Raw genomic sequence first — 14,237 nt, forward strand, 5'->3', positions numbered from 1 at the left:
ACACACTCACACACACTCACACACGCACACACACAGGTGTGGTTTCAAAACGCTCGGGCCAAACTGAGACGTTCTCTCACCACAGACGACTCTCAGGTCAACTCACCCTCCGCTCCCCAGAGAGGCGTAACCATGACGACCGGCTCCCCGTCCCCAGCCCGTTCCCCTCCCAACCAATCACAGCCCTTCCCCACCAGCACCATCGACCACCTGCAGCTCTCTCTGCTCACCGCCCCGCTCAGCGACCCCCCGCTGAGTACAGCCATCAACCAATCGCACCAGCTGCAACACCCCGCCTTCTTCCTGGACTACGATTCCCAGGATGCACCAGGGTGCACCTCCTCTCTGGAGGCCTACGAGGACTTTGGAGAGGCAGGAGGAGGAGCAGGAGCAGAGGAAGAAGCTGATCCTGGTTGTTCTTTCAGACCACAATACTGCTAGTCGAGGGTCTTCAGGAAGTAGTTTTTCAAAATAACTAAACTGAAAAAAATAGAATAACTCACTGAAAACAGACTTTTAGGTTTGATGACGAAATGATTCACACGGACAAATTCAATGCCACAATTTTAATGAAGATATTTCCAAATATGAATGTCACAATATTTCAAATGAAGGTAAACTCACACAGAAGTTACTGGATGAACGTCAGGCAGCTTTCTTACACTCAATGATTCATTGGAACAGCAGAACTGAAAGATGGCATGAGCTCACGATGTGATGGCAGCGAGGACAGCCCCGATTACTGCCTGTCTCTGCTTACTGTTTCAGTTCTCGTGTTTCTGTCACTTCATGAGCCTCAAATCTGTCCATATTTTACTGTCACAAAAACAACATCTCTCAAGTTTAACAGAACTTAAAGGACCAGGTTTGTGGGATTTGGGGACATCTTCGTCTACGGTGGCTGTGAAAAACACTCCCTGTGAAGACATGAAGAGTTTATTCTAAGATAACAAAAACACAATTCCTACTGTCAGGTGACCAAACACTAATGAAAACATAATTATTAATATTGTATTCCTCTCAGTCCTGCACACTGGACCTTTAACTCGGCTAACTTCAAACACATCACGTGGTCTGAGTGCAGGACTCGTCCCTCGTGTGACCTGCTGTCATGTGACAGAGGCTCAGCACTTCAAGGTTTAATATGTGACATTTCCACATTAAAGTGTCTAAAAACGCCTCGACCTCTGCCGGATGTCTTGAGTTGTGTACTTACTTTATCACAGATGTTTCCCACAAAGCTCAAACTCAGAGAAAACCATGATTTTATTCAAGGAAATGGTGGAAACACGTGGTCGACACAGAAAATATGAGACGATACATCAACGAGCGAGGAAGGAAGTCAGCAATCGTGTGTGTAACGATGAGGAGAACAGCTCCCACGATCCTTTGCAACATCACCAAACCACGTGTGAAGCTGGGGCGAGGTCGAGAGTGAACTTCCTTGTTTCACAGGTTTGTGCGTTTCTTCCGCCAACGAACTGAGAGCACGTTGAAACAGTCTGACGGGATCGTTGTGTGATCAGAGTTCTGTCTGTGCGCCTTCCTCTTCATCACCTTCTACCACAACCCAACAGGAAGGAAAACATCTCTTTTCAGAATTTTCATGACTTTTGATTCGTCTGACAAATCACAGAATAAAAGTGTCTCATGGAGTTTTTTAAAAACGAATGATGTTTCGTTCAGTGTGAGTTCGTCTGTTTACGCGCTCACAATCTGATTTCAGAAAGAAATCCAAAAAGCACAGGAATCACATCCCTGTCCTGGAGACAGGAAGCTGGTGTATCATGACACGGTTTGTCTGATCGTCCTTCTTCACTCCTGTCGTCTCATTCTAGAACTGTTAGACCTGCTCCTCTAACTGTTTTCTGTCCTGGACAAACAGGACGAGCAGCTTGGAGGGACGCGTCCTCTACCTGGAACAAACTGTAAATTAAGTCAGACAATGGGCTCGTTTGGTTAATGTGACAGCGGCTGATGGTTTCAGTGACATTCTCTCAGGTGTGTCTGTGCTTTCCCAGAGAGACGACCTTCATGATGACCGTGATGAAAAGAGACCACGAGCCGCCCTCGTCTTCCTCTCTGTGTCACCGTCTCCTGTGACAGCGTCTCTCCTGGAGACTTTCTGTCCTCAGAAGCATCTTAATGAATTGGCTGCTTCCTCTTGTGAATTGCCTCCCAATCAAGCGCCGATAATTAGAGACACTCTGGGCCTCATCGCTGAGGCGACCTGCGGTTTCTCAGCTGAAAGAATGAAGGTTATGACGGTCAGCGTGAGTTTGTGTGCGTCAGAGGGGTGAGAGACCAATGGGTGACGGCGGCCTGTGACCCGGCGGGGCAGGTGGAGGATGGAGGGCAGGTAGATGTTAAAAAGGTCGGCCGACGAATGCTCAGAAGATACAGAGAGCCCGACACAAGGTAGGACGCTGCTTCCCCTCCGATGCTCACAGACATGAGTCACATTTCTCTCCTTTCCTTTCTGTCTTTTACACTTCTGAGAAAATGTTTCTTTCAGGATATTTACAACATTTTCAAAGCAGCCAAGAAGTTTCTCAGCGGTGCCATTTTACAGGGTCGACTCGTCATCCTCATGAGAAGCCTCAGTGGTCTGAAGCTGTTTAAAACGCTGCTGTGACGCTTCTTCTCACTTCTTTAAGCCCATGAAGGTCCGGCGGTGTGCAGCTCCTCCTTCACTTTGATTTGTTCGGGTTTCTTGCAGCTCAGCGTCCAGTCGTGAGTGCGATGATGTCATCTGTCTCGCTTTAACGTCTCTGCTTGAATTTTCAGATTAAAGCAGTTGTTTGAGCGTGTGCATGGCCTGGCTCTCAGTTATCCATTGATTATGAAAAAACTGGCCATTTGCCAGCTTGGCAAGAAAGAGTCAGCCAGTCAGAGCTTCCCAAAGTTTGGCTGATGATAATTCACTGTTTGAGAATAATGATTTTATTTCTGGGAGGGTGAAAAAAATGTTATTCTCTCTTTAAATGTTGAGGTCTGTAGTTCATTGATTGTGAGTGTCGCTGAGCTGAAAGGACAGAAGATGTACTTTCATTCGTGAGATTCGTGTTTATTCCATCCACTGCACAGATTTTAGGATTGTGGACCTCATCCCGGAGACACAGAAACTCACCGAAACTGATTTTTTCAGTAAAACTGTTTTTAGTTCTACAGCTTTCATCCATTATTCACCAAATCTGGGGCACATCTGGATGATCCCACCAAAAGAAAAAACATTGCCTGTAATTGATCGAGCCATTGTTTTCTGTGTAATTTGACATTAACAGGCAGAACTCTTGGATGTATTCAGATGATTAGATGATTCCTGCATGTGTCCTGATAGATCTACATGTCCATCACATATCCGTCCCATCATGCTCAGCTAGGTTGTGAACATTTTTCAGCCAGTGAACTTCTGCGTCTCGCTATTTGGATGTGAAGATGCAGAAAAACTCTTCTTTCTATTTCTAGATGAGACTCTCTTTCCATCTCGGCGCTGCACAGCTCGCCCTCCTCTCCCTCGCCCTCCTCTGCCCCGTCCCACGGACCGTCACATCGTACCCCCACTCCCCCACCGACCTCCTGCCCACGGTGGACGTATCTGAGCTGGAGTCCGCCCTGTTGCACCTCCAGGCCGCGATGGACGACCAGAGGCACGACTGGCTCGTCCAGCCCGATGTTTGGGCCGAGTGGCCTCAGGACCTCCGGCTGGCCCTGCTGAACCCCAGGAAAGAGGAGGACGGTCCCTGGAAGGAAGTGCTGCCGAGGGCCCAGAGAGGAGACCTGGTGGCCCAGCTGCTGTCACCCTTCCCCAGTGGTCACTCTGTGGAGGGCATGCACTATCAGGAGGGAGGAGAGGGGGAGAACGGAGGGAAGAGGAATGAAGCTCTGACCTCCATCGCTGGAGGACTCCAAGCTGTCAGCCGGGAGAAAGGAGGATTCGGCTTCCGCTTCGGGAGGAAAAGATGGACTGACAGGGGATGGATGAATGAAGGGAGGGGGAGCGCAGAGGAGATTAAGTGGAAGTAATGACGGGAGGGTTTCATCAGGAAAGAGAGAGCAGCTTGATGAGAGACAAAGAGGGTGAAACTGTGACCAGATGATTCTTTCTGCGAGGGTGGCGATACACAGATTTCTAGGCAGCAAAGATGGCGTCCAGCAGCAGGCAATACACGTACACGATTCATGGCAACCAAACGTTGCTGAAAAAGTTGTCCAGTGGATCAGAGCATTGAAATAAGAAGCAATACGTGGTTTAAAGCAGGCTGCACCTGTGTTTGCATAAAAATATTCAAACCACACAAAGAAAACAAGAGCAACATAAAATATAAATGCATTAATGAGCCAACACTGCAAAAAGCAGCACAAGGTTTTCTCCAAGTGTTTCAATCCTGTTTGAGTCACAGTGTAAAGAAAGCAGCGAGAGACTTCTTTTTTTAGAGACCGGATGTACAGAAAGACAGAAAACATGTCCTCTTGTCGTCAGCATCAAATGTTAAAGCTTCTCTGCAAACGTGAATGTAAATGCTACAGCGTCTCTTTCAAACCCAAAGCCGGGCAGTGGAATAATATATGTACATTACTGAACGTAGGAATTTGTAAATGTGTTCATTTGTTGGCTTGAATATGAGCAATGAATAAAGAGGTGGGAGGTGCAGACTGTAAGACCAAACTGTTGGGTTTGATTCTTTCAATCAATCAGGTTTCATCAGACATAAAGGATCAATCTGCTGATCATTTTCTCCATCGACTGATCGATCGTTTGGCTTGGAAACATTGTGAAAATGGTGAGAAATGTGGTCACTGAGCCCAAAGAGACGCCTTCACCATGTTTGTTTAGTCCAACCAACAGTTCAAAGCTCCACATTATTACAACACATTCAGATCATTGAGAGGAGAAGCAGCACATGCTTCTTTTCATGTTAATAGGCCTGTTTCAGTACATTTTCCTCGTTATACGTATGTACTTTTACTTATATATCATAAATGCATGGGTTTTTTTGTTTTTGTTTTTTTTTAGCATGTTTACGTAAGTAAAGCATCTGAAAACTTCCTTCACCGCGGGTAATTTGAGATAACCTGATATACTGCTTATCTCCGCGGCTCAGCTTCCACCTCAATCCCTCCTGCGCTGCCTCGCCAAAACCTCTCCTGCTGTAATCTGCCTAGCAACCGGTTTTAAATTATTTGATTGGGTGATAAAAGAGCAGCAGCACAACAGATCGACTGAGCGTCCCAGTCGTCCGGAGCCGTCTTTGTTTCCCTGTTATGTGAAGTTTTTTGTATTTTAAAGCCATGGCTCGAGTGACATCCTGGGCATTTTTGTTGTTGGCAGCACTTTGGCTGTGTTTGGAGCCAGCTGAAAGCCGTAAGTCCACCGGCATCCGTGAAGTTTGTGACACGGAAGTTTCAGAAACGTGTCGTCTCTTTCGCAGCAGTGAGTAGCTCGTTAACGTTAGATAAAACCGACGGTGAAAGACGTTAGCGGCTCTTATTTCTAACGACAGTAGTATTAACGTGTTTTGGAGGACAGGCGACGTGTTTTGGCCTCTTCCTGCCAACAGTCTGCGGCCCGTTTGTCCGTCCGAGGCCTCTCCAGCGCGAACGTTACACCCGTAAACATGGCGGCTCGGAGCTGAACGTTGTCTTCAAAGTGTTCCCCAGTGTCGTTAATGTCAGCAAGTTACAGCATACTATGAGATAAAAAATTTAAAAAGAAATATGAAGAGATTATTAAAAGCCCTTCCACGCTTTATTATCCCCGTTAACACGGTAAAGTACAGCTGAATATACTGTTAAATTATCATACATTTATTGCATTATTTACAGATATTATCCCAGTTCAATGAACATTCCAGGAAGTATATCGTGCTAAGTAACTTGTCCCGGTGCTGACAAGATCTTTACAATACATCAATATAACACTATTTTTTCTTGTTTTACTTATTTATTTTTCTCATAAAAGAATCAGTACTCTTATTATTATTATTATTATTATTATTATTATTATTATTATTATTATTATTATATAGATGTCTTTTCAGTGCAAGTTTGATAACTTGGACACGTTGAATGGTCTATTAAATGATCTCACGGTTGTGACCTGATGATGAGACTTATTGAAACGCAACAAACTTCTGGACAAGCAGGAACCTGCTGTCATGATGCGTTCAATGTCAGTGTGAAATGTTAGTACACGGTGTCCAGAGTTTGTCAGCCACCCAGATCCCGCTTCCTGTAAGTTTGTTCTATGGGGGATTAATTAAGTCCTATCTTAGCCTGATGCATCTCGTTTTGCCATCAGTTTAAGTTCTAGACGACGGTCTCGACAAAACACCACAGTTCATAATCTTATGGCATGAATGTGTGAAACGGTGCCACTGCATCTTTACTTATGTAAGTTTGTTTATTTAAATTGTAGGTGGGGTGGACCTTTCGTTATATAACATTATGAGAAAGCCTGATTTGAATGGTGTTCTTAATGTGTAAAGTACAGAAGAGTAAAATACAAACGATTTAATGTGTATTTTATCTGTAGTTAGGTGTTCCAGTCATGCGAATGAGATCACAGCATTCGGCGAAAAGTCTGATAAATTGGATGCGAATGGATTGCGACACAACGTGTAATTTACGAGCGGCACCTGAATGCACCATGCGGACCAGTGTCAGTCGACAGAAGCAGGAACCAAGAAGCAGGCAGCGGGTCGTCGTCGTCCGACAATCGACTAAAAACGACTCTTAAAGACGAGAAGGGAGTCCGGTTTGAGTCGAAAATGTTTTCCATCGCAGTTTTTGTCCTGTTGGGGACAGGGCTGACGGTAAACTGCGGTAAGTTAAGACTTTATTGACACGTTAATGCGACTCAGGTTGAAAGCGAAAGTAAAACGAAGCTGTGACGTCTTTGAAATTGGGGTTTCTGTAAAGTTTTCTCACAGTGAACATTTAGCATTTGTATTTTTGATAATATTACAGTCGTGTTAAAGGACGGCACATCAAAACAAACGTTTTACTTTAGTCTGTGAGTAACAAACAGCCGAGCAGAGGCTGCTAACCTCCAAATGCTTCTGTGTAAAGCACTTTAAAGCTAAAATACTAATATGTAGTGACAATAAGGTCATTTTTAATATCGGTTCATTGTTTTTAACTAGTTCCTAAAATGTCAAATGATGAAAAATGGCTTTTCCTAAAGCTCAAAGAAATGCCCAAAAAGTCTTGCTGAAGTTTATTTAACAAAAATTCAAATAGAAATGTTTCTACAAGCATTATAAGAAATATGAGACAGTGAATCAGCTGTAAAAATTAAGGTTTCATTAAAATTGTTCAGAGTTAGGTGGATTTATCTTAACTTAATATTCATGTGGGCCATATTGTGAAACTCCCAAGAAAGCAGGTAAAGGTGAGTGCTGCTCGGGCTGAAGACCAAAGGTTGGCGGACTTTTGAGTGTTTATTGCTCTTTGCGCTCTTTGCCTTCAGCTGTGAACGCCTGCCTTGACTGAGGCAGACAGACTGCATTGTTCAGAAATGACGTGTCACAGTCGACTCGTAAGCGAAGATGTTATTGTTCACTCATCTTATCTTACTGTTGTTTCTGGTTTTCGTTGCACCCGTAGCTTGACGCTGATATGATGTGAATATGTGAGCGATCAAAGAATCTAATCAGCCAGTATTTGTTTTATTTTTATGTAAATACGTTACAGACTTTAAGCTTTTCTTTGACTGTTCTGGACTGCAGTTTATTGGCGCTTATTGGCAGACGTACACCAAGACAGGGTGAAAAGGTGAAGCTCAGCTGTCCAGCCACCTACACAGGCAGCGTAACAGGAAGTCACATGACCTGAAGAATGCTTTCAGGTTTCAAGTCTTGCTGCTTCACCACCGTCGTTGTGTGTTTTCAGGTTTCCAGTCTCGTCTGTTCACCACAGTCGTTGTGGTGAACAGACGACACAGAACACAGAAATCCCCCGGCTGAACAGCTCCAGCGTGACGGCGACAGAGGACCGAAGCTGCTGCCGCTCTGCTGGTTAGAGCTGAAACGATCGATTGGTTGATTGACCGCGAAGTTTTTTCTCTGTTTTGACAATCCTAGTTTCTCAGTTATGAGGATTTTCTGCTTGTCTTCTGTGATGGTGAACTGAACGTGTTTGAGTTTGAGACTGTTGGTCAGATCGGGTTAAATAATTAGAGATGAAGATGGCACTAATCGTTACGCAGCCTGTGTAGACATGCTAAACTCAATGGCCTCCCTTGTCTAATAAATGTTCTGTCTACTTTTTCTACCTGTGTGGCTCTCAGAGACACATTCCCTCAGTTACATCTACACGGCCCTCTCCAAACCCGTCAATCTCCCGGGCATCCATGAGTTCACCGCCATGGGCCTGCTGGACGACAGGATGATCGACTACTTTGACAGCGAGTCGCAGAGGAAGGTGCCCAAACAGGCCTGGATGAAAGAGCGACTGTCTGCAGATTACTGGGAAAAGGGCACGGTGTCCCGCCAGAGCAAGCAGCAGTGGTTCAAAGTCAACGTGGAGATTCTGATGAACAGAATGAGACAGAACAACTCGGGTAGGTTTGTGAAATGTGAAGGGTGATGAATCAACAGCTGTCGATCAGACCACGAAACCCTGGGCTGTCCGTTTCCTTGTTGTTGCTCAGTGGTTTCACCGCCCTGCTCTCACCTCTGCTTTCAGACGTCCATGTGCTCCAGTGGATGCACGGCTGTGAGGGCAAAGAGCAGCCCGACGGCACGCTGAAGTTCATCAGTGGCAAAGACATGTACAGCTACGACGGAAACAACTTCCTGTCCTTCGACGACACTCACGCTGTGTGGGTCGCCCCGGTCGACGCGGCGAGAGAGACCAAGAGGAAGTGGGATGAAGTCCAGGTCCTGAAAGAATACACCAAAGGCTACCTGGAGAACGAGTGCATGGAATGGTTGCGGAAGTTCATGGAATATGGGAAAGAGCAGCTGAGAGGAGCCTGTACGTATGCCTGAAGGCCTTTTCTGTGTCTGTGCATTCAGCAGCTTTAGTAACAGCTGCTCGCAAACTCACTCACTTTTGACGCTCAGTCGACTTACACAAATCATGTCTGTCAGTCTTAAAGCGTTTTTTAATCACGACATCTGTCGGGACGTTTTCAGGTCCGGATGTGGCAACAGCAGCGCTGAAGTTAGCGTTAAACAGAATTTTATCAAACATCTCAACATCTGCAGATAAAATTCAAAATGACTTTGGTGAAAACACGACAGCAGCAGCCTGATTAATGTCGTTAAACCCACCACATCAAACCCAGACAGAAAAACAGAAGCTGATGTTCCTGATTTGCTGTCATCATGGAGTGTTTGTCTGTGTCAGTCTGGTGCTGCAGCTGAAAGTCCGTGCTGTGCCTGTTTGGTCTTGTAGGAGTAGTTGTAGGGTCTGTTTTATGATGTGTGTAGTTTATTAAGAGCGCATCAACATTGTCATACCTGTGTATTAAATCACTTTACGTTTCTGTCCAGCTCCACCTGATGTGTACGTGTTTGGACGCAAGGCCAAAGTGGAGACAAACATCATTCTGACGTGCCTGGCCACCGGTTTCTACCCCAAAGACATCATCCTGTCCATCAAAAAGGACGGCCGCGTTCTCACTCGGGAGGACGGAGTGCAGAGTTCAGGCGTTCGACCAAACAATGACAACACGTACCAGAGAAGAGACCACGTGGAGATTCTGAGGAGTGACAAGTCCAGATACACCTGTGAGGTGATCCACAGGGCAACGAAGATGAAAGTTGAGAAGGAATGGGGTAAGAAACCCGCCCCCTCTGCAGACACAAAGAGCTGATTGTAAGCCAATGAAAACACACTTTTGGTTGTGGTTTTCCTCTTCTGGCCCTCAGTGCTCCACGCCGGAGCCGACAGCAGCTCTATAGAAGATTGAACGTAGCACTTAAAAAAGACGTCAAAGTGAGCTGAACCTGAACCTGATGTGAATCCTCTCTGTGTTTTAGATTGGTCACTCCCTGAGGAGTGTGTAGGACTTCCTGCTGTCATCGCTGCTGCGGGCGTGTTGGCACTTGTAGTGGCGGGTGTGGTGGTGGTGATGTTCGTGTGGAAGAAACGCATGTCTGGTAGGTCCATTATATTACCAACGTCTCCCCTTGACAATAGTAAGCCAGTGGAGTGGAATCTATTTGTTTGTGTTCTGTATTTATAATGAGGAGAAAGTTTCATGGCAGCGTTTCAGCCTGTTTTTCAAGTCATGAATCTGCACCAGAAGGATTCAGCGATGAATTCTACTGTTATACATTATTCATCTGTTTCATTTACTCCAATGGACACCAGAGTCGTTGATGTCAGTCTGATGCTGGTTATCAGGTGCAAAGGTCTGTTATTGTTTTATGATGGACTTCAGAGGTCACACCAATAACAGTCCTGTCAATCATTATGAGGCAAAGCTGTTTCTGCTCTTTAGTCACTGAGCATTAAGAGTTTACAGCCTCTCAGATCTAAACTCCAGATCACACAGTCGACTTCTTGCCTCACGCTGACTTCATCCCTGATCAGTTCTACATGCTCACATTGTCTTTCTTTACAGGTTTTAAAGAGTCTGTGAAAGTCCCAGGTAACTACTTTATGTCTCTCAAAGTCTAATGACGTTCATTGTTCAGAGTCTAGCGTTTGTGCAGGATTCATTTCAAGCACGTTTGGTATAATTAGATATATTAACATCAGCAAACCCCAATGAAAGACCAACACCACCAAGGCGTTTGTCCGCTCTGATCACACATACATTCTGTCTGTCTTGGACTGGTTTCTCTGACCTGAGTCTGCACTGGCCAGTTGTGTCATTTAGGTAAATTATTTCAATTCATTTTCTTTTCTTTGCAGCGCAAAAGCCGATTTACATTGGAGCTTTCCCCGGCAACAGTAAGTGTCTCAGTCGAGTGATTGACAGCTTCACTGAGCAGGTTTACACTTTAACACAGGAAATTTAGCCAACTACTGTCCAGTTTAATTTGTGTGTGCTTTGTCTTTTTTAGTGGTAAAAACGACTCTTGGACCTGACTGTCAGTCAAGTAAGTGCTTTATTCCTCTGCTGTGTGATTCTAGCAAAGTTTAAAGACTAATTCCCCAAATGTTTTTGTGCTAATCATATTTGAATTGTTACGACTGCGACTCAGGAGGAGTCCGGTCAAACCAGAATTAAATGAAAAAGGCCCATAAAGACTTGTGAGTGTCCTGCTGCTGTGCTTGCTGGTTAAAAACATTGGACAGAAGACAATGTCCCAAAACAGAACAGAAGACGGTGTGATGAAAGCAGGTTGTAGCAGATAGGCTTTAACACTGTTTGTGTGTGTTTTCTGCAGCTGGTTCCAGCAGGTCCAGCAGTGACGGCAGTGAGAAGCCTCTCATGAAAGGTAAATGTGATGATGTGATGAAGATGTGACGCTGGCATTGAGCCATGTGATGCTGAAGCTAGGAGGCGCTGTAGGTTGTTCATGTGTAAAGCTGATGAGAAGTCACTTAAACCCATGGTGCTCTCTGACCACGACGTCCTGACTCCAACAGTACGACAGCACGTTTTATCGTTTGTGTCCAACCACAGACAGTCCAGAAAGCACAGATCAGATCTGCATGTATCTCTGCACACGCACTGTGTTTGTACCTAAATCTGTTTTCTTTGCTTCAGGATCTCTTCAGGGCAGCACTGACTCTGGCATCGACCGTAAGTATCTTTGTCGACTGATTAAAAGCTGCGCTGAGCAGGTTTAGCCCCAGGTTGTCGTCAGTGCTTAACGTTAGCTCAGATTATTTTCCATTGAGCTTAGACGCTCAGCTGGAATCCAACCAGTGTGTTTGCTGTAAGCTGTCGTTACAGTGATGCTGTGAACTGACCCTTTAAGGACGTCACAACAAACATCTGAACCACAGAGTTGGATCTGCTGTGTGTTTGAAATAACTTTTCTGTTCATCCTCACAGCCAATGGTCCGAAGGGCATGACCCCCATCCCCGAGTACCGCTGTCTCATGGAGAATGAAAAGAAATAAAACTGAAGCCTGTGCAGGGGAAACACATCAGAGTAAATCAGGACTCCTCCTGCCCCCTGGAAACAAAGAACATATATAAGCCCCTCCCACACACACACACAGAGAGTTAAGAGGGCCAGAGTTAAGAGATTGCAGGTCGGATTCAGGAGAGCGATCGGAAAATCAGAAACTGTAAGAAAGTCGAGAAGAATCAGACGTTGTTAAAGGGAGACTGCTGAGAAATCAGAAAATCAGTGGTCAGTGTAGAAGAAGAGGCTGAGAAGTGAATGAGAGATACTGAAGAAATTAGAAAAGCATGCTTCAAAAGAATTTTCAAGAAGAATTTGTTTTAAAACGCCATCGGTGCCTTTGTTGAAGTTCGCTCATTTATACAAATGACGTGTCCTCGTAGGAGCGTTAGTGTTCTGCTGTGTTTGTCAGAATGCTGTGAAAACTAAGCCAGTTTAAACCGGCTGCAGATCATCCATGACAGCCGCTCAGCCTGCACTTACATCCACTCAAACATAACCTGAATCACTTTGTCTTTGTGGTCATGAACCTTTGAACCGCCTCACAGGTAGTGTTGTTTTCATCAACGGAAATTATGATGAAATATCGTCGTCAGCGAACCTTTATGTCGTGATGAAAACAAGACGGGACGCAACGTAAAGACGCAGGTCGTGACGATGACTAAAATATATAATGTTGCCGAATAAAAACGAGACTAAATGTGGTTTGGAAAATAAAAACCGTTCAACAAAATGAAGAAACATTTTCGCAGAGTTTTTATTTTGTAAACCACGTTTAGTCTCGTTTTTATTCGTCAACAATATTGCATTATATATTAAATAACAGTGATCGTCACATGACCAGCATTTACGTTGCGTCCCGTCTCGTTTTCATCGCGACATAAAGGTTCGTTGACGACGATATTTCGTCATGATTTTGTCGACGAAAGCAACACGACTCACAGGCTGTAGCAATGAATGGAAATCAGTGGCTCACTCCAAACAGGAAACTACAGAAATAAGCTTTCACAAAATTCAGGCACTTTGTACTTAATATTTGTAGGAAACGGGACACCGTTTTAAAATACACTGGTATGATTAAAGCAGCCACTCAAAGTGTTTGGAGTTCATAAAAAATACTGCTTCTTTCATGTAATACTGTTGTTCATACATTTTGTATTTTTCCTGAGCTGAAACATTTTAAAGTGCAGTTTCATGGCAAAAAGCCTGCAAAACAATATGCCCAGTGCTGGATTTAATGTGAGGAAATCAAATTAAGAATTTGATCAGTTCACCTCCGACATTAAATTAGTGCTGTTTGCTTGACTAATCTCACTTGAAAAGAAGTCGTTTGCATATTTTACTTTTAACCGCTGCTTACACTGAGAGCAGTAAGCAGCGTTCGTCTTCCTAAATACAACGCTGACTTTAAGTATCATGAGATATTATTTTCTTGATTTTAATTATTACTCTTTTGAGTTTTTGGGCGCATGCTTAGATCTGTGAAAACATTGTTATCCATCAGTTTATTCATTGCTGAAATGTGGTGAATTTCTCAGCCAGCTGTGGTAAAAAGTTCCCTCCTGATAGCGAAGATCATAAAAATGAGAAAGTTATTCCAGTAAAAATATTCATCAGTATGAATATATAATATTAGTAATGTAATATTAAGAAAACAATGTCAGTTTGTCAGGAAATGTGTCTGTAAACACATGACATGCATTGTAAAATAGAGGAATGTAAATAAATGTCTGATAATTGCAGCTAAAACGTTGAAATTATTCCAAGTGGTTAATGTTCAGCTCTGAATCCACGTGCCAACAGTCCAGGACAGACATCAAAATAATGTTGTTGTTTTGTTGTTGTTTGTTCTTGCTGCAGCTTGTTTTATTACCTGATGAATGTTTAAATCGTATCGTTTTGTCAGTGATCTTGTTTGAAACATGCACACTTAAATAAAGCAAAGTATAAAATCGTAGTCGAACCAGTTTTGTGGTGAAAAACTTGAGTTGTGGCAGCAGTTCACGGACTCGCCCTCTGCCCTGAAGGTTGGCCAATATGGAGCCAGGACAGCGACGAGAACTCAGGCTTTGAAAAGAAAAGCTCAGCTGAAAAGACGCAAAGCTTGTTTGGGAAAAAGTTGCATCACCACTGAAAAACTGAACGCCGACAACAAAAATATCATGTTTTATGTTTCTGTATTCTGATGTGTTTTTTGAC

The 14,237-nt window shown here is 44.1% G+C and overlaps 2 protein-coding genes across 3 annotated transcripts; both read left to right on the forward strand.

Annotated features, from left to right (window-relative positions):
- Positions 1-3,379: 3,379 nt before the first annotated feature.
- qrfp (pyroglutamylated RFamide peptide) lies at positions 3,380-4,130 on the forward strand. Its single transcript, XM_070984495.1, has one exon. The coding sequence runs from the start codon at positions 3,469-3,471 to the stop codon at positions 4,024-4,026; it is 558 nt and encodes a 185-aa protein (XP_070840596.1). The 5' UTR covers positions 3,380-3,468; the 3' UTR covers positions 4,027-4,130.
- Positions 4,131-5,190: 1,060 nt separating this feature from the next.
- Positions 5,191-13,992, forward strand: LOC139345706 (major histocompatibility complex class I-related gene protein-like). 2 transcript variants are annotated; one of them, XM_070984493.1, is made up of 11 exons: positions 5,191-5,365; positions 8,291-8,563; positions 8,689-8,979; positions 9,501-9,785; positions 9,990-10,109; positions 10,577-10,603; positions 10,870-10,908; positions 11,022-11,057; positions 11,349-11,399; positions 11,672-11,707; positions 11,963-13,992. In XM_070984493.1, exons 1-11 carry the CDS (start codon positions 5,293-5,295, stop codon positions 12,028-12,030), a joined length of 1,299 nt encoding a protein of 432 aa, XP_070840594.1. In that variant the 5' UTR covers positions 5,191-5,292; the 3' UTR covers positions 12,031-13,992. The 2 variants fall into 2 exon arrangements, with proteins under 2 accessions (XP_070840594.1, XP_070840595.1); XM_070984494.1 differs by lacking the exon at positions 5,191-5,365 and adding an exon at positions 6,656-6,825.
- The last annotated feature ends 245 nt before the right edge of the window (positions 13,993-14,237 follow it).

This window comes from Chaetodon trifascialis, chromosome 17, assembly GCF_039877785.1.
Source record: "Chaetodon trifascialis isolate fChaTrf1 chromosome 17, fChaTrf1.hap1, whole genome shotgun sequence".
Lineage (NCBI taxonomy): Eukaryota > Metazoa > Chordata > Actinopteri > Chaetodontiformes > Chaetodontidae > Chaetodon > Chaetodon trifascialis.